The sequence below is a fragment of the Rhinolophus sinicus genome, chromosome 15 (genome assembly GCF_057876585.1).
Source record: "Rhinolophus sinicus isolate RSI-liver-muscle chromosome 15, RSI-T2T, whole genome shotgun sequence".
NCBI lineage: Eukaryota > Metazoa > Chordata > Mammalia > Chiroptera > Rhinolophidae > Rhinolophus > Rhinolophus sinicus.
Window position 1 is genome coordinate 26,938,654 of NC_142515.1, and position 20,432 is coordinate 26,959,085.

General features: G+C 42.2%; 1 protein-coding gene across 2 annotated transcripts in view; it reads right to left on the minus strand.

The window, feature by feature from the left end:
* DNTT (DNA nucleotidylexotransferase) overlaps window positions 1–20,432 on the minus strand; it is a 38,441-nt gene that overhangs the window by 11,247 nt on the left and 6,762 nt on the right. For both annotated transcript variants that reach the window (XM_074339305.2, XM_074339304.2), the window contains exons 2-8: window positions 15,288–15,462; window positions 14,440–14,568; window positions 13,037–13,207; window positions 7,875–7,946; window positions 6,518–6,641; window positions 2,851–2,983; window positions 1,636–1,744 (exon numbers count right to left, since the gene is read on the minus strand). In XM_074339305.2, the coding sequence (XP_074195406.2) occupies window positions 1,636–1,744; window positions 2,851–2,983; window positions 6,518–6,641; window positions 7,875–7,946; window positions 13,037–13,207; window positions 14,440–14,568; window positions 15,288–15,462 (913 nt within the window). The remainder of the gene's footprint in view (window positions 1–1,635; window positions 1,745–2,850; window positions 2,984–6,517; window positions 6,642–7,874; window positions 7,947–13,036; window positions 13,208–14,439; window positions 14,569–15,287; window positions 15,463–20,432) is intronic.

Consider the following 20,432-nt stretch of genomic DNA (forward strand, 5'->3'; position numbering starts at 1 on the left):
AAGGCGTCTCCTCCCTGAGGCCCTGTTTGTCCACGAGAGAGGACGAGGGCCTGCACCTCCTCTCTCCTGGGTCACCTCACCTGGCAGCAGAGTTCAAGAAATAAGTGTGCATGAGAGATCAGGATATCAGCCCCCATTTGTTAGGCATGTGTCAGGCATTCTGTCAGTTAATCCTCCCCGTTAACAGAACGGGAAAGGTTTGTTATCCCTGTTCTACAGGTGAGGAAAGAGAAGCTTGGAAAGATTAAGCAAGCATCCTGGGTCATACAGCCAATAAATGGCAGGGTTGTGTTTTTAAAATTCCAAGTCTAAAACCCACATGTTTCATGTCAGCCTCCATTGGTGCCTGCCTATTTCTTTGCTCGGGGACCAGCAGTATGCCTCAAAACTGAGGTAAGACCAGTGAAAAGAAGACTCCTGTCACCATGTCCCCACCCCTTCCCTGTCTTGGGCTGCACAGTCTCAGAGGATGGTGCCTGTAAACCAAGGTCAAGCCAAGGTCTCGCAGGAGCCCTGGGGTGGGGAGAGAGGCAGCGCCTTCTCCACCCAAGCCTCAGCTAGCTGGGTCCCTGAGTCGTGCTGTCTATCCATAAGAATTTTTTCATCTTTCCTGTTTGAGCAGAGTAGTGGGGCACACCCAGGTGTAGCTGTCCTGCCTTCCCCTGGCTTGGCCTATTACATTCACTCCCAGGGCCCCTGGCCCCCCTGGGTTCCCTCTCCTGAGAGAGACAGAGAGGGCTTTGGATGGCCTCACAGGTGAATTTGCATTTAGTTCCAAAGTTGGGTCTTCACTTCTGGTGCTGCTTGTTTCAGGGTTGTGTGTGTCTAACTCTTATTTTCACTTTATCTGAGGGCTTCTCTTTCTGGCATATCAAGGAGCCTGGTCTACCCCCAGCAGAAGCTGCATCAGTCAGGGAGGATAAGGCTGTGCCAGAAAAACCCCAGCCCCAGGCTCCTCCGGGTCCCTGGGTAGAGCCCTCTGGTCTCTTTAGGAAGTGGAGCTCTCACTAGAGTCCAGCAGGGGTCAGGTCCCTTCCGGTGGCTCTGGCTGCAGGGTGATCCTTTGCTTTCACCAGTGGGCGATAGGCGGCTTGTGGCAAATCTGATCTCCTCAGTGGATAGGAGGCCCTAAGCCATGACCTCTGCTGGGCCCAAGTTACCCTCCTTAGTTTCCTTCTTCCCATCTCAGCACAAGGTCAAAGTGGTCACTGACCAGCGTAGAGTTCAGTGTGCCAGCACCACCTCTTAGACTGATTTTATCCCAGTCTTAGCCCTCCTGCCTAACCCTTACACTTGCTCTGCCTCTTCTCACACTTCCCAGGTCTTCACAGCACATGCTTTTCATTTTGTTTAGAGGTTTAATACCTCTGCATGTCCAAGGCAGAGACAAAACTAACTCGGCCCCTTCAGTTATAGGACAAGGTGTTTAAACAAGGTACGTATCCGTAACATGGACGCTAGGACCCAAAGTGGGTACATCTCATTGTGTGTCAGGTGACATTGTGATAGCTGTTGCAAATAATTGAGAATCAATTAGGTGCTCATTATGTAATTATGAGGCAAATAATGTAAAATTCAAGAGTATTAATATAATGCTTGAGTGTCCAAACATCTACTTTTGATTTTTCATCTTACCTGCCTTTCCCATAAGTTTATCACTTTAGGTAAAAGTTGTTGTTCATCTTCCTCTGTTGATTCTGGGCTGGTAATTAAAAAATCTACATCATGCCCAATCTTCTTACCCCTGAATAAAAAAAACAATAACAACAACACAGCATAAAATGGAAATAAATTGGATTTTTAGCTCTTAACTTTTAAAAGTCACCTTTGTTTATATGCCTTTATATCCTTAAGGTTTGCAACACAAAATGCTCATGACATTTTTTTAAAAAACAAAATATCCTTGGTTGCACAACTCTATTCCTTGCAAAATAAATACATGACACAGAAAAAATAAAAAATCATGCATTATGTATCTGATCACCTGGGTAAAAAATGACAAAGATTATTTCCTCTATAACCCTCACCCATGCACCTTCCCCCTCTCCACACACAGACAAGTATGACAACAAGCAAACCAAGAACTATATTCATATAACGTAAGATAGGGCTCTTGGAATTATGACATAGATTAAGGGCATTTTCTTAGATTTGATCTTCTCTTCCCACTTTCTTCCTCACCTCAAATCCCGCTTGCCAGAACAGCCAACAGCCACCATGTAAGATGGCCACAGGGAGAATTAGGGAGGGTGTGAGAGGGAAGGAGTCTCTTTCTGAAACAGAGGCTTCAGTATCCAACAACAGCACATATCTCTGTGAAGAGTTCATTTATTCATTCATTCATTCATTCATTCATTCATTCATTCACTCAACCAATATTTCTTGAGTGCCTACTTTGTGCTAGGCACCCTGCACTGGTCCTTATGGAGCACTAAGCTCTAAAAACTTGGGGAAAGCATGCATACAAACAAACTACTGGGCAGCTGTCCAGAAAGCACTGAGGAGCATGCCTAGCCCAGCATGGGGAGGAGGGAGTCAAAGAAGGCTTTCTGGAGAGGTGGCATCTGCATTGAGTCTTAAAGGACAAAGGAGAAGTCAGCCAGGTGACGATCTGAAGACAGACAGTACAAACAGAAAGGTCTGACAGCAAGGTCATAGAGGCAAGACACAGCTTCGTGTGTGCAGAATGACAGCCATTTAGGATTGCTGGAGTGAAACATGAGGTTCAGAGAGAGGCTGGCGCCAGACCACCCTAGGCATTTTGTGCCATGTTCAGAACTGAACTCTGAACATGGGGAGCCACTGAAGGGGTTAGAGCAGGGGAGACAGAAGCAGCCTCCCCTTCCTTACCTCCGGAATCCTCCTGTCATGGTGACGAAGGCATCCGGCAGAAATGCCCAGACAGCCTCTTTAACCAGCACACTGACCGCTTCTGCTTCTGCCCTGGTCACACAGCTGACAAGGTCTTCATAATACAGGAATCCTGAGAGGCATTGGACACGTCAGTGGAGAGAGTGACATGTCTTGTGTGAAACAACCAGCCCTCAGCGGGGTGGGATTCTGCCCCCACACGGAGCTAACATGGCCACGGGCATCAACACCAAACAGTTTGCACAGAGACCAGTTATTTCTGTTCTCCTGGTTGTGAACTTCTCATGGTAATGATGGCTCTTTGCTTTCTGATGGAAAGCCTTACAATTTCCTGACTAAGAGGCAGTATTTCATATCCCTGTAGAAACCAAGCTGTTCAGATCTGACTTTCTATTGAAGTTCCAGCCCTCCAGATCAATAAGCTGTGCCCTATTATTTAAAGAAGACAGTGCATAACGAGGGATGGGAAGGGTCAGGATTGGAAGCGATAATTGAATTAAAGAATTAAAGTTAAGAACAGGAAGAGGGTAGGTTTGCCTTCTAGAGATCTGTTGTCCCTCACTGTGCCTGTCATTAACGACATTCTATTGTACACTTAAAATTTGTTAATTAATGTGATGTGGGTCAAAGGCCTAAATGCAAAGGTTTAAAAGAATCAGGCTTCTGAAGGAAAAACAGGAAAATACCCTAATACTCTTGTGGGTTAGCAAATATCTCTAAAACAGAATGAAAACCACTATAACAAAAAGATTGATAATTTGGATTTCATTAAATATGAGAACTTGGCTCATCCCAGGACATTATTAAGCACATGAAGAAGCAATCTACAGATTGGGAGAACATATTTGAATTTCATCTGTCGGCTCAAGGATTTACATCCAGAACATAAACTAACTCCTACAAATCAGTAAGTGAAAGACAAAATAACACACTTTTAAAAAGGGAAAAGACTTGAACAGGCACCTCTTGGATGAGGAATTAGCCAAGAAGCACTTAAAAAGGTCACTAGAAAAATGCAAACTAAAACTACAATAAGATAACACTATTCGTACACCAGATTGGACAAAACAGAAAAGATTGTCAATAGCAAGTATGAGTGAGGATGTGGAACAACTGAAAATCTCACACAGTGCTAGTGGGAGTGTAAAGCGGTTCAACCACTTTGGAAAACTGTTAGGTAGTATCTACTAGCGCTAAATAAATAGCTATTTTCCTCTGACTCAGCAATATCTCTCCTATATATATGCACGAGGGAGGTGAGGACATATATCCACAGGTACGACAATATTCCTAACACCTTTTCTTTTTTCATAATAACTGAAAACTGGAAATAACTCAAATGTCCATCAACAGGAAATGGATAACTAGTTATGGTACCAATGGGGAAGAAATTTCTAAGAAGGCAGATCTCATGTTAAGTGTTACTACAGTAAAAATATCAATTTAATAAAATTAAATACATAATTCATTAATGTGTGGAAAAAAATAAACAGCAATGCTCTATTAAGCTTTTTACTGATACCAAATTTTTCATCATGACTGACATTCAAAGTACAACTTACCTGGTAACCATACAATTCCTTTGCTTACTCAGGATGTATGTAACCCAAGAGTCATGATTCACAATTTTTTAAATAAAATGTGCAGATATCAGGTAGGGACCTGGAGAGGCTACAATAATTTGTTGACACCCATGAAAGCAACTTCCTTTTGGTATGGTTGGGGAGGTTAACTTATTACCAGAAACTTATTACACTGCGTAATGTTATATGTGTGCTATTATATTTCGGGCATTGACTGTTCAAGGCCAATGTGATATGTGAATTCTCAGGGAACTAAACCAAGTGCAATTTTAGGTAAAACTGAATCAGGTTTTCCATCTGACCCATGGATCGTATTTTCAATGTGTTCAATCAGTTTACCCTTGGCGGTAATCTAAACTATTCCCATTGACAATGCCATTCATTGCAGTGCAGCTAACGGAATACATACAGCCAGAGGTTTTAAGCTATGATAAGAAGGCATTCCTAGAATTCTGCATAATACAAGAGTTTTAAACAGTCTGATGGTGATCACTAATTGATTCAGCGAGCTGCTTCACTCAGTGGGCTCAAAGAGCTGAAGAGGAAGAGAAAATTCCAGTTTACAAAGCTGGGGAATTGGAAGTTACTTAGATCTTGAGAGCATTTGGTGTCATTTGATATGGGTTTTTCATCTAAGTCAAACACTCACTCATTGCCTCCCCCAAATTTCTCTCTCTGTGTTGAAAGTCCTTACTATCATTCCAAGCCACTTACTACTTATATTTAGTACTTATGTAAATTTCTTTTCATTTTTATTTTATTTTAAGTTTATTGGGGTGACAATTGTTAGTAAAGTTACATAAGTTTCATCTCTAGAGCTGGTTGGTATACTTTCAGGAACCCAGAATATAAATACTGTTTTGTTTTTTTTCTTAGATTCTTTTATTTCTCGTGTGGTATCTTATAAAGCTTTTTCGCCATCTCTCAGAGGTTAGCAACGTTATGAAAGATGAGTAGGGGTCTCCTATCACAGCATTAGTGCAAACCACCAAGATTTGATTTGTTTCCTCTCCTGTTGCTTGTTTCTTTTCATAACTTAAGCAGAAGACAGCTTTTTTTTTTTCTCTCTCTTCCTGGTTTCCTCTTGTAGAAGATTCCCTTACTTTAACATCATTAAAAATGTTGATGACTTGTCTTTCTTTGCAACTCAGAGCCGTAGTGCTCAGGACTGGGGTGGTTGTGACTCCCTTTCAAACCCCAATTTTATCGGATTTCTATTGCATGTTAAAAGTAAATGTTTAAAACACGTACAATTTTTTTGACCCTGTATTAGCATTTCTTCATTTTAAAAAAAGTTTATGAGGACCCTCCATAAATGGAAGTGACCAAGCCACCTTCAACCTCTGCACCCCCCCCCCCCCCCCCCCCCCCCCCCGCTTTCAGATACTTGTGTCAACATAGTCGTTTCTTCTCAGGTTAACAAGTCTGGTTGGGTAGAGCGATCCTGTATCTAGATTTTCACCATTTCTCTTTATGTCCTGATGTTTTACAGTTTCTAAAGCAGATCCATACTTGTGCCGGGCAACAACTCTAGTTTGTTCAAATATTCTTTACTCCCCCGTCCTCCATATCATCTTTCTGCCCTTTGCTCCTCACCCACACCTCTTACCCACTGGGACCCAGATGTCCAGGAGGATCGGCTCAGTCAGAACCAGATCAACAGGGCAACCTGGTTCGACAACTGGATAAAGGGATGACAACAGCCCCCAAGAAGAGCGTATTTGCTCTGCGCCAGTTACAGTGCGAGGGGCTTTGCCTGTGTTACCTGATTTATATCCTGCTTAAGTCCCAATGTTATCGCCGTTTTACAGATGAGGAAACTTAGGCCCAAAGATTTTAACAGACTTGCTAAGGTCACAGAGCTGCAGAATGCCAGAGCCACGATTTGGATCCAGGTCTGTCTGACGGCAAAAAGCCGTGTGCTTTCAACCAGAGCATGAAAAGAGGCCAAACAAGTGACCCAGCTCACCAAGATTAGAGTTGACATTCACCGGACTTCCGGCTCTACTGCATCCTGCCCAGCCCATGGTAACAACGGGAGATTTTTAGGAGAAACAACTTACCTGCTTTCTGCATTCGTGTGAATTTCAGGGTTTTATCTGACCTTATGTTACTCAGGGTTCTGAAACCCATCCTGAACCATTTCTCAGATGTCTTCAATCCCACTCCAAATACAGACGTAAAGAGCTGAAACAGAGAAAGGCTTGCCTTTAGTTTCTAAAATTAATCGTTATGACAATGAAATGATACTTTCGAAGTCAAGGGATTGAGAAAAGTGTAAGTAAATGTCGGACCAAGTTTCTCCTGGATATGACAAGCGTGCGGGTGTGATGGAGATTTTTTAGAGACATTTTTGTTTCAGAAGGATCCTTTTCTGAGAAATGAAACAAACATGAGGAGGCAGGCGCTGGCATCTGCACAGGCTTCAGTGTAATCTGACTGTGGGACGGCCTGTGCTGTCGATGTGTGACAACAGCTAGCCCTATCGGGCCCTCCCCTTTGCCAAGCGTCCCTTACACACACGAATGCTCTGCATACTCATCCTTGAATTTAAAGAGGGATGTGCATGTAGGTTGTAAAAATTTTCCACTGCCACACAGCGAGTAAGCGGCAGAGCCCAGACTCACACCCAGTCTGTGTGCACGCCAAGCCTGGGCTCCTGCCCACAACCACCTTTCAGGCCTGTGCTTCACTTCTGAACTGAAGGGCTTGGCAGAAGTCCCTGCCTCCTGCAGCTGCAAGGGAGGAAACACTGGGAGGTACTGAACCCTGCTTCAAAGTGGAGAAGGATGCAGCAAGGATCTTTCCAACGCAGGTTTGCTCTTTAAGAGCAGGTTGTTTCGTCCCGTGGTTCTAGTGTCCCCATGGTGTTTGTCCCCGTGAGTGACAGATGTCTGGAAGGTAAGGTAATTTGTATCTTACCATAGCATGGCAATAAGGTTGAGCACCCATACGTATGTTGGCATCTGCTTCCTAGCCCACTGCTAGGGGCTGAATTGTCTCCCCCACAAAAAATAAATATGCTGAAGTTCTAACCCCCAGTGTGATGGTATTTGGAGATGGAGCCTTTGGGAAGTGACTAAGTTTATATGAGGTCCTGAGGGTGGGGCCTTAAAGATGGGATTAGTGCACTTATAGAAAGACACCAGAGAGCTTGCACACTCTCATGTGCAGGCACATTGAGAAGGAGGCCATCTGAAAGCCAGGAAGAGAGTCCTAACCCAAACCCAACCAGGCTGGCACCCTGATCTCAGAGTTCCAGCTTCCAGAACTGTGAGGAAAGAAATATTTGTTATTTGAGCCACCCAGTCCATGGCATTTTGTTAGGGCAGCCCAAGCTGACTAATATAATCACCTAGAATAAGAACGAGGATTCACTGAAAAACTGTTTTTGATAAATATAAGTAAAATCACACTTACTTTGAAGGACTGATATCGTTCATCATTTAACACAGCTTTAACTTCAGAACTTTGTCCATCTTCAATAATTTCCTGTATGGAGAGTTGAAAAATATTTTAAGTTAGTGATATTGGACAATCACAGTCCAAGACTTTCAAATTCATAGATTCTAGTAGCTTGATTTTTTTATAAAATGCACACCCATTGTGTGGATGATGTTTCCCTAGCTGATCTGGAGAAAATAAGACATTTCTCTATAATATTGAAAATCCCAGGTCATTATATTTCCAAGTATCGCTTTACAATCGTCAGTAATAAAGGTTCAGAATGATTTGGGTCCAAATCTACAGAACATCAAACCAGAATAGTCACTGACCAATGTGTGTCTAAATATTTGTGATCATTTTCTTTTTTTGTTAAGATTTTTATTAAAATATAACTAACATACAATATTATATTACTTTCAGGTACACATCATAGTTATTCAACAGTACCCACCTGGCACTATCATTATTGATTATTTACCTGTGCTAAAGAAGTGATCACCATGATAAGTCCAGCAAACATCTGACATTACCATGCTAACACATTATTATTGATCTTTCCCCTCCTTTAAAATTTTTTCAATTAGAATTGACATTCAATATTATTTTATATTAGTTTCAAGTGTATAGCATAGTGGTTAGACATTTATGTAATTTAGGAAGTAACCCCCTGACTAGTACCCACCTGGCACTATACACAGTTATTACCATATTATTGATTATATTCCCTATACTTTATATCCCTATGACTATTTTGTAACTTCCAATTTGTACTTCTTAACCCCGTCACCTTTTTCACCCTGCCCCCAACCCCCTCCCATCTATCACCCCGATAGATTTAGTACTCACCTGACACCATACATATTTATTACAATATTGTTGACGATATTCCTTATGCTATACCCTACCGTGTTTCCCCCAAAATAAGACCTAGCTGGACAATCAGATCTAATATGTCTTTTGGAGCAAAAATTAGTATAAGACCCAGTCTCATTTTACTATAATATAAGACCGGGTCTTACATAATATAATATAATATGATATAATATAATATAATATAATATAATATAATATAATATATAATATAATATAATAATACCGGGTCTTATTTTACTATAAGACTGGGTATAACATAACATAATATAATATAATATAATATAATATAATATAATATAATATAATATAATATAATATAATATAACCAGTCTTATATTAATTTTTGCTCCAAGAGACACATTAGAGCTGATTGTCCAGTGAGGTCTTATTTTCGGGGAAACACGGTACATCCCGTGACTACTGTGTAACAACCAATCTGTACTTCTTAATCCCTTCTCCTTTTCACCCATTCCCAACCTTCCTCCCACCTGACAGCCATCAAAATGTTCTCTGTATCTATGAGTTTGTTTCTGTTTTGTTTATTTTGTTCTTTAGATTCCACTTAAGTGAAATCATATGACATTTGTCTTTTGCTGTCTGATTTATTACACTCAGCACAGTGCCCTCTATATCCATCCATATTGTTGCAGATGGCAATATTTCCTTCTTTTTTATGGCTGACTAATATTCCATTGTATATATGTACCACCTCTTCTTTATCCACTCATCCATTCAGGGACACCCAGGTTGCCTTCATATCTTGGCTATTGTAAACAATACTGCAGTGAACATACGGATGAGCATGTCCCCTTGAAGTAGCATTTTGGACTTCTTTGGACAAATACCCAGAAGTGGGATTACTAGGTACTTCTTTGTCTCTTGTAATAGCTTTTGTTTTAGTCTATTTTGTCTGGTATAAGTATTGCTACTCCAGATTTTGTTTGTTTGTTTGTTTCCATTTTCATAAAATATCTTTTTCCATCCTTTTACTTTTAGTCTGTGTGTGTCTTTCAATCTGAAGAGAGTCTCTTGTAGGCAGCATATGTAAGGGTCTTGTTTTCTTATCCACTCAGCCCCCCAATTTTTAATTGGAGCATTTAATCCATTTACACTGAAAGTAATTGTTCATAGATATATAGTTATTGCCATTTTATTATTCATATATAAGAAATATATGAATATATATATATATTCCCCCCCCCCCCATCTTAAAGAAGGCCCTCTAAGATTCCTTGTAATATTGGTTTGGTGGTGATGAACTCCATTAGCTTTTTCTTGTCTGGGAAGCTCTTTATCTGTCCTTGGATTCTAAATGGTAGTTTTGCTGGGCAGAGTAATCTTGGTTGTAGGTCATTGTTTTTCATCTCTTTGAATATTTCTTGCCAATCCCTTCTGGTATGCAAAGTTTCTGTTGAGAAATTAGCTGATAGTTTTATGGGGCCTTCCTTGTAGGAACTAACTGCTTTTCTCTTGCTGCTTTTAAGACTCTCTCTTTGTCTTTAACCTTTGTCATTTTAATTGTGATGTGTCTTGGTGTGGGCCTCTTTGGGTTCATCTTGTTTGGGACTCTCTGGCCTTTCTGGGCTTGTATATGTATTTCCTTCATCAGTTTAGGAAAGTTTTCTGTCATTATTCCTTCAAATAGATTTTCAATTCCTTGCTCTTTCTCTTCTCCTTCTGTTACCCTTATGATCCAAATATTTGTACACTTGATGTTGTCCCAGAGGCCCCTTAAACAGTCCTCAATGTTTTGGATTCTTTTTTCTTTTTGCTGTGTTTTCTGCTACCGTATCTTCTACATTGTTGGTGCAATCCTCTGCTTCATCTAATCTACTGTTGATTCCCTATAATGTATTCTTCATTTCCATTATTATATTCTTTATTTCTGACTGGTTCTTTTTCTTGTTTTCTATCTCCATTTTTATGTTTCCTATCTCTCTGTTGAAGTTCTCCCTGAGATCACTGCACATCCTTATAACCAATGTTTTGAACTCTGTGCCTGGTAGATTGCTTGTCTCCATTTTGTTCAGTTCTTTTTCTGGAGCTTTGTTCTGTTCTTTTATTTGGGACATGTTTCTTTGTCTCCCAATTTTGGCTGCCCCTCAGTGTTTGTTTCTATGTATTAGGTAGGGCTGCCATGTCTTCCGGTCTTTGTAGAGTGGCTTTCTGTAGTAGGTGTGCTGTGGGGATCAGTGGCACAGTCTTTCTGGTCATCTGAGCCACGCACTCCAGATGTGTCCCTTGTATGAGTTGTGTGTGCCCTCCTGTTGTAGTTGAGCTTTGGTTGCTATTTGCACATCAATAAGAGGGACTGACCCTTGGGCTCATTGGTTGTGAAGACTGGCTGAGACTACAGTGGAGGAGTTGTGCTTCAGGGGCATACTCTACAGAGTAGGATCTGCCTTAGCAGGGCTCTGGTGCCTGCCCAATCTGCCCCTTGCGTGTGTCATTCTTGGAGGCAGCTGGGTGATGCTCTAGCTCATTTCAAAGCTGGCCACTGGGGGCACTAGCCCCAGGACCACCTTAGGGGGTATTCGCTGCTGGTCAAGTTCAGCCACAGCCTGTGCCCCACCTGGGTCCATCCAGCAGGAGCCACAAAGAAATCTGCAGATGGCTTCCATCTGTACCGTACGTGGACGTACCTTGAGAGGCCAAGCTGCAAACCAAGGACAGCTACCACTAGTGTTGGCCTTAGGGCTGCTCAGTCAGAGGTAGAGGACATGTTCAGGCCAGATGTTGCTTATCTGGACTCTACAAACCTTTGAGAGATCCTAGGAAATCTGCAGCATGAACTAAGGCAGGTGATTTATATGAAAAAGCCACTGGAAGTAGCTTGGGTGTGGCCTAAAGTTGGGCTGGGCAGTGTCTCGAATCACCAGGGTGTGGCAAATGAACAGCTTTAGTCAGCTTGATGGAGACTCACAGATATGGTGGCCAACTGCATATACACACTGGGGAGAAGGAGGGCTCAACAAAAAAGAAGTGGCCTCTGCCAGCTTCTCCATCCAGGAGAAAGGTGCCCCTCCAGCCCCTGTCCTAAGCCAGACAACTCAGTTCCCCACCGTATGTCCCTGCCACCTTTTCATCTGCTGCCCCAGCACTGGAGCTCAGTGATTCTGATGGTAAGTCCTTGCATGGTTCCTTTAAGAGGAGAAGCTGGGGGTGCAGTTGCCGTCTGTTTCACTCAGTCACAATCGCCGCTGGTTTTCACAACCAGAAATTACAGGGACTTCTCTCCCTGGCACTGGAACCCTGGGCTGGGGTGGCGTTGGGACCTCTCCCTCCTCTGATGAGGATCTGCACAGCCAAGATATCCCTCCTGATTTTTAATGGTCACACGTGGGTGTGGGACCAGCCTGGTCTGCGTCTCTGTCCCTCCTACCAGTCTCTAGGAGGCTTCTTCTGCACGTCCTCAGTTGTAGGGCTTTGGGTCAGCAAGATTTTAGGTGATTATCAATAATGGTTGTTTTGTAGGTTAGTTGTAATTTCGATGTGGTTGTGAGAGAAGGTGAGAACAGCATTTACCTACTGTGCCATGTTGACTGCAACTCTCCTGTTATTAGTTTTTTAAAATCCTCCTTATACTGTCCATAAGCTCCTAAGGCGAAGGCTGAGCTTGGTCCCGTGCCCACAGATCCTCCCCACAAGAGCACACTGGGTGAGTGGAAGTGTCCTTTTGAGTGTCTGCAGTACATGCCTGGACTGTCACCAAGGTTCACAGAACTCGCGTCCTGCAGCATTTAACAATCCTAAATGCCCTCACGAAACCTGGGATCCGGACACTCTCGTGATCATTTTCTTTTCAATGGATATGAACTTGCTGAAACAAGAAGACTTTTCATCTAGTATATCCACCACCATTCTGGAGGGTGACATTCCCTGATGGAACTGAGGTCCTTCACACAAGCTGCGTTTGAAATCAGACCATCATCTGCTGTTGAGGTTTCAGATCACTTGAATCTCGCACTGTGATTACTAACAATATAGGAGAATTCTTTTTCCATTTAGCTGGCTCCACATAGCTCCAGATGTGGTAACATTGGGGTATGGATTCTATCTATCTGTCTGTCTGTCTGTCTGTCTGTCTGTCTGTCTGTCTGTCTATCATCTATCTAATCTGACCTATTAAGAGAAAGTACTGTAAGTCATGAATACATCTACATAATTGACAGAAAAATCTATTCTCTCTCCTTCTCTCCCTCACCCTCCCTCCCTCCCTGCCTACCTATTAGGAGGTGTGACAAATCCCATTTCACCCTTACCTCTATGATACACTTCACTTTGTCCCCCAGGCAGGGAATTCCTTCTGTGTCCTTCATACTGATGATTGTGAATGGCAGAGATTTAAGTACAGAAGCTGCTCTCATAAATGCCAGACAGCAGCCTTCATTTTCTCTAAACTCATAATTTTCAGCCAGTACCTCAAAGGCGTCCTGAAGAATAAAACCAGGTGAGTAAAACACGGTCTGTTTCCTAGCCCCTGAGCCAGTGGTCCCTCGCAAACATCTCTTGCTCTCCGTTAAGTATGGGAACACTTCCTGACCTTTTCCTTGAAGGTCAGGATCGGGTGTCCAGTACTCTCGTCCCCCTCCCTCGTTGGATGAGTGGAGTTGAATTGAAAAGACAGGCCATGGAGTGCTTTGTAAAGAAACTGAGTTCGATGCCATTAGGGAGGTATTCAGGAATGACTGAACCAAAACATGATCTCAGCATCCTACTAGTCATTACTCAGCATGATCCTTCCTACTTTGCATGCTGACTTTCCCACCAGCCTGTGGCCAGGATTCTGCCTTGATCACTGGGTATCCTCCGTCTCTTAGCTAGTACATGAAACACAGTCAGCTATTAACAAAAACTTGTTGAAACGGGTGTAATCGGAGATGGCACAGAGCCGAGGCTGGGGTTATTTAAGGTAAGGCATGTTTGCACTTTTAGCAGAGGAGGAAGTAGTTGCAGCTGTGCGGCATCGTGTTCCTGGTGCCCAGTAGCTGCCAATTTCCTGGTCTTCCTCGCACATGCGGGGCTGGAATGAGAAGTTTGTATTTGATATACTACTGCATGTTTTATCCACCTGAGGACTGCCTCTAGGCTGGAGGACAAGCAACTGTGGGCTTGTGAGGGTCATTTGGAACACGATTGCCAAACTTCAGAGCTCGATGTGGCTGTAGAGATGAGCTAGTTAATTTCTAACTGAATGGATAAGGAAACTGAGGCTCAGAGAGAGGAACTGACTTGCCCAACATAGGTAATATCAGGCAGGCAAGACTCTAGGTCTGTTGTCTCCTAATCTTCTGGTTTCCCAGTAAAAGCTGTTTATTGCTGTTTCTGCGTAATTTGCTCTCACTATGTTTTGGACTAATTATAGTTTTTTATTTTTTCAGAATAGTTGCCTTTGACAACTGTTGTGCCCAATAATGACAGCTCTCAATAAATAGTAATCTACCATCTTTAAGAATATAATTCAACTATATTTATCCCTGTCCGTGACAGAAGTAGACCTATTCTTGACAGAAAGAAGCACCAGAGATCAGACCTGGGTAGGTGGATGGGTGAGTGTGGGGAAAACTTTCCTAGATTTTCAGGAAATTTTATAATTTAATTTGGAGATCCATGGAAAGAAGCTGCAAGTGCTTCATTTACTCTGGATGTTGTAAAGCCCCATTACCGTGAATATGTGGTTACAGTTGTTTAAAGTGGTTCTTCTCTGACACGCGTACGGAGAGATCTTTTGTACAGCAAGTGGTGGAGTCTTCTGGGGCTCGGGGTTGGAGCTGGCTGAAAAGTCTCTTCTTGCCTAAACAAATGTGTAAGCATCCATTTTTAGTAACAATCAATAGTAATAATAATAGATAGGTACGAAAAAAATGGAGGCAGTAGGATGGCAATTGTTTCTGGGAAGAGGATAAAATTATAGGAGAGTCAAATTTTAAGTTATCTGAATCTCTAATATTTGAATTTGCTATAATTAATATGTATTCCTTTTGCAATCAGGAAAAAAAACATGAGAAAGGACCATCACTTAAATACCCTTTTCCTTTTCCATAAACTTATGTAGTTACGGTCTGAACTTCCTTCCTTGGGAGTCTAGCACTATTGGTGAAGAATTTTGAATTAAGAACTTACCTTTCTTAATTGTTTTTCTTTATGAGTGGTCATAGTAAGGAAAAAAAAAAGGAACCCTTTACTTTCCTGGCTACCAGAAAATTTAATATTTTGAAATATTTGTGTATAGACTTGTTCATAAATATAGCTACAATTTATTAAATACTTACTATAGGTCAGGCTTTGTGTTAAGTGCTTTACATGTATGTTATTCTACTCCTCAGCACCAGCTTATGAGGTAGACACTATTGTTATCTCATATCATAGAAGAGGAAACTGAAGCTCGCAAAGCTAAGTAACTCGCCCAAGGTCACACAGGCAGGAGGCAGAGAACCCAGACCTGTTGATCCAATCGCCCATGTTCCTAACCATCAAGCAAAGGACATTGAAAATCACAACTGTGGCACTTACGGCAAGCTGGTGTTTTCCTGTCATCTCCACCGGTTTTCCTGCTCCAATACACTCTATCAGCCAGGAGACATCGAGGAGTTCCAGCTGTGAGCTGGCTTTTATATTTTGTACCTGAAGCCACTCCAGGACATCGGAACCAGAATTGTTTTCTGCCACAATGTGGGTGACGGAATCACTGCAGAAGGCAAGACTCAGTTACCAGCTGAAAAATCAGATGCGGTCCTCTTTCTTCAAGGTGTTCAGAGGACTCCACCTGATGGAGAAAGATGCACACTAGACCTGACCATGGGCACGGAGAATTTAGACCTCCGTGCAAGGGAATTCTCTCTATTTTAATTATTGTAGCAAGAGTGGTGTATGTTACATGTCAGACACAAGAAAAATTAAGAAAACATTAGCAAGATTGTGGTGTCAATGGAAAAACCGAGGTCCAGAGAAGATGGAAGATAGAATTGTTCTTAAAGTAGAACCTAGCACTCTACATATGGCTCTGGTATGCCATTTCATTTTTATTTGTCACCCACAGATAGAAATACATTTCATACATGACCCCAAATAAAAATTGACATAGATGTAGATATGCTTATAACCTCCCACTGAATTGATTGCACACCCCATTAATAGGTGGTGACCAGCTTTTGAGAATGACTGCTTTACACGTTTTTCAAAGCACAACTGTGTGATGTAAGATGGGCAGGGATCTTTTCCCTAAAAACTACTGAGCACATACTATGTTTCAGCACTGTCTAAGAACTTTACACACATCCTTTAATACTCAAATAGCTCCTCAAGTAAGTGTTATGTCATTCACACTTTAAAAATGAGGAAACTGAAGAACAGAGAAGTAAAATGACATCCTGAAGGTCACACAGCTAGTAAATGATATTTATCCTTTTTTTATTGTCTTTTCTGGGTCAAGTGTGTTATTTCTAGTTTTTAACAAGTTTTCACAGTCAGCATTATATCACTGGAACCAGTGATTTTTATGGCCTTTTCAGTTCAAATAGTCTGTGAATCTGGGAGATAGCAAGATGCATTATCTTGGCATCCAAGAGAAAAATAGAATTCTTTTCTTTTTCTTACTTCTCTTCCCTGACTTCCTTTTTCTCCTCCTTTTTTTGATTGACTCTTGGATTCATTGGGTAATTTTTTGGTTCACTGTTAAATTCATAGCCCTGAGTTCCTTGTGGCAATCGTGGTGGTGGTGGTAGGTGTTGGGTACTAAAGAAGAAAAGGGAAGTTCCTGGACATTACTATTTTACATGAAACGGATGGTTAATGATGTGTTATGACAAGACATGAGGCATGGACAAGATCTGCATGAGGTGTGCTGAGAAGAAAAAACTTAGGGTGAGCTGGGAGAGGTGGGATGGCTTTATGGAAAAGTGTGATTTGTGTCTAGTTTTGATGTATGCGGAGGAATAAAGTACCTGAAAGGCAGAACATTGGCCCTCTTGGAAGAAAAGGTTCAGAGGCCAGAAAGAAAGGCAGGAGAATTGCCTGGATTGGATGAAGAGTTTATGATGAGAAGTAGTAGGCATGACTGAGTCAGCAGGGGCAACCACATTATAAAAGATCTTCGAAGCCTGGTTGAGGAGGTTAGATCTTATTTTCTGGGATAATGGAGCCAATGAAGGTTTTTTTGAGCAGGACATCGATAGCATTACTGTTATTTTTAAAGACTAGTCTGGTACATGCAATGATTTGGAGGAGAGAGTGATGGGTGGGGAGGGTTGGGGAGCTACTTAGAAGAATGAAACAATGGACCAAATATGAGATGATTTTAACCCAGTCTGGTTCCTATAGCACTAGGAAGAAAGGCAAAGGAGATAAATGACAGACCTCCGGCATTAGTTCATTTCTAAAAGGAAGTGGAGAATAGAGTCAACTATTATTCCAGCATACGGATCACAGTAAAGTACTAGCACTTTTGGTAGAAACAGGGATTTAGTAAGTTGTATCTCTCTGGGAGAAGGGGTGGGGGAGTGGAATTGAAGTTTTTTTATGCATGTTGCATTTGAAAGATGGCAGGAGATCCCAATGAAAATATCCAGGTGACAGTTGGGATCTGAGGCGACGCTGGGAGAGAACTGGGGATCAGAGCTGAGATTGTCCATGTGGCAGGATGTGCTGGAGGCCCAGCAGAAATAAGTCGTTGTAAAACAACATTTTACAAGAGTTGAGGGAAGATGGATCACTGCTTCCCTATTCTGGGTCCACACAATTCCAAAAGTTACTTATAATAAACTTCTTGAAAGGTTGTTTATGTGAAGACTTTAAGAAGACAACGAAAGGATTGATAAAACTACATATTCCATTTATATTTCTGTCCTTAGGCTCTTGTTTAAACCTCAGAGGGAGAAGGAAAGTCACTGCCTCTAGTGTTTTGCTGACAATTTCTTACTGCTGTGTTGTAACAGCTATTTACCTGTTTGCTGGTGCAGTGGTTTTTCTCTGTGCTCTGAGTACTCTAATATTGAAAATATTAATAATATTGGAATGTTACTATGTACCAGACACATTTCATGCATTACCTCATTTATTATCAATAACACTATGAGCTAGGTATTATCATCCCCATCTAAACATAAACAAAGAGAGCTTTGGAGATGTAAACATTCACCAGCTAATAATTGGGGGAGTGAGGCTTTGATCCTAGTTCTATTTTAATCCAAAGCCTGTATGCTGGACTAAACCGAGCTACTCTCTGTGACTTGGTGCTTATTCCATGGCTGTAGAGAGAGCTGCTCTTTTATGCAGAAGAAACAACATCTGGATGGGTATCATGATTATTTAAAAAAACCAAAAAACCTGATTGCCCCCAAAGAGCAGAAATAAAGATACAGTAATACTTCCTATATATTCACACTATTATTCACACTATCCCTGCGGCTGTCACATAGAATTTATGTTTTGGTGTTTTATATCCAATATCATGTGGGCTACAATAAGACTGTAAGACGTGTAGAACTGTCCCAGAAAGTCTGAAAGAACAGTTGCTATAGCTACAAACCAAGATGGAGAAGCCACAGGGAAGCTGGCAGACTCTCTGAGCTCTGGGCTTTGCCTAAACCTCGGAGGGAGACGGGTACGCCAAGGAGGAGCCCTGGGGCTCGTCTTCCAAATTCAGGCCCTTCGCCATCCACACTTACCACCCCTGCTCCACCATCACTATCTCTTTATCTAGGATATTTCTGGACACAGCCCTGCCTCTAACAGGGACACCCAGAAGCATGGGCAAGTGTGGGGAGGGATGCTATAGAACAATGAACAGATAATGTAACATACAGGCATATATATAAAAGAAAAAGACTAGAGAGATACTCTAGACTAGTAGAAAAAATAATAGCTACACACACACACACACACACACACACACACACACACACACGCACAGCTGTCCCTCGGTTTCCACAGGGGATTGGTTCCAGGACAACCCCCACATACCAAAATCCTCAGATGCTAAGCCCTTTATATAAAATGGGGTAGCTGCATGTAGCTTACGCACATCCTACCATGTACTTTAAATCATATTTAGATCACTTACAATACCTAATACAATGTAAATGCTATGCAAATAGTTGTTATACCCTACTGTTCAGGCATCAGCTTTCTGGAATTTAAAAACTTATTATCAATCTGAAGTTGGTTGAATCTGTGGATGAGAAACCCACAGTTACGGAGAGCCCACTGTACATTTTTACTTAATCCTCACAAGAGTCTTAGGAGGTGGGCAATATAATTTCAGACAAGAAAACCAAGGCTTGTAGAGGTTACATGAAGCCAGGATTCAAACCCAGGTGTGCATGACTCAAGCAATCTCTTAACGTTCTGCTAGACTGTGGTTAGACCCCTGAGTGAGGGTTTGTTTGTTTCAGTATTTTTCTGTAAATTTCTGTGGTGAACCATCTCTATCATCCCTTTTATACTTAGGAGAAAAAAATACACATGAATGTCATTTTCAAGGACAAACAAACATGGGGCTGGGGCTGAGGTAGTTCCTGCCTTGCCACTGGAGGCCTGGGCTTTCTCCTTATAATAAAAGGTGAGCGACAGCATCAGGCAGCTGCCCCAAACCTCTTTCAAAGACCCCAAGATGCTGCTGAGATGGCTGTTCCTGAAATACGAGCGGATTCAATTCCTTAAGAGCACCTGGTTTCTTAGCCATGACTACTTAGTGTCTTGGACTAGGTTTGGCCGTTCTGAACTAGAATTTGTCCCTCAGCTTCCCACAGGGAAAAAGATGCAGGGTTCTCCTTCAACTCACGCTGAAGCAAAATGTGCTCCTCCTGCCCCTGCTCACTGGCATCCCTGAGGGCATGGACAGGGCTGTAATCTGCCTGGTTATGATCTGGGTTATAACCATGCCTGGTGCCCAGCACGTGGCCAGATTCACAGTAAGGATCAATAAATAGACTACTGGTAAAATGAATAAATGAACTTATTAATCAATGGCGCTAAAGGAATGTTTCTTACACTCTAGTGTCTACCCAAGACACCCAGGAAGCTGGGTTAAAATTCAGGTGCCTGGGCCCTATTACCAGAGAATCAGATTCAGTAAATCTTTCCGAAGGCCGAGGAATATGTATTTTGACGCGCTCCCTTGGTGATTCTGACAGTCAGTCAGTTCTAGTTATCTGTTAGTGTGTAACAAACTACCTCAAAATGTAATGGTTTAAAAAAGGCAAGGATTTTATTATATCTGCAATTCTGTGGGTCAGGAATTCAGGCAGCTTGGCTGGTCATCCTTCTGTCCGGTGTGGTGCTGATGGAGGCGCTGACGCTCCAAATGGCTCTGCATGTCTGGCACCTTGGCGAAGCCGGCTGGGAGGCTGGGCTCACAGCTCTACCAATCAGAACACCTTTGCATGGCCGCTCACACAGGGAACTCAAAACTCCTTACATGAGCTTCTGGGACCCAGGGAACAGCAGAAGCCACAAAGCCTTTTATGATCCAGCCTCAAAAGTCACATAGTGTCACTCTTGGTTGAAGCAGTCAAGAGCCCTTCCAGATGCAATGAAAAGGAAAATTGCTCCTGCTTCTCCAGGGGAGCGCCCATATTTTAAAATCCACTGTGGGGACAGAGCCCCAAAAAGCAGTTTCCAGGCTCTTGGCTTCACATAGAAAGGTGCTGGCTCAGGTAG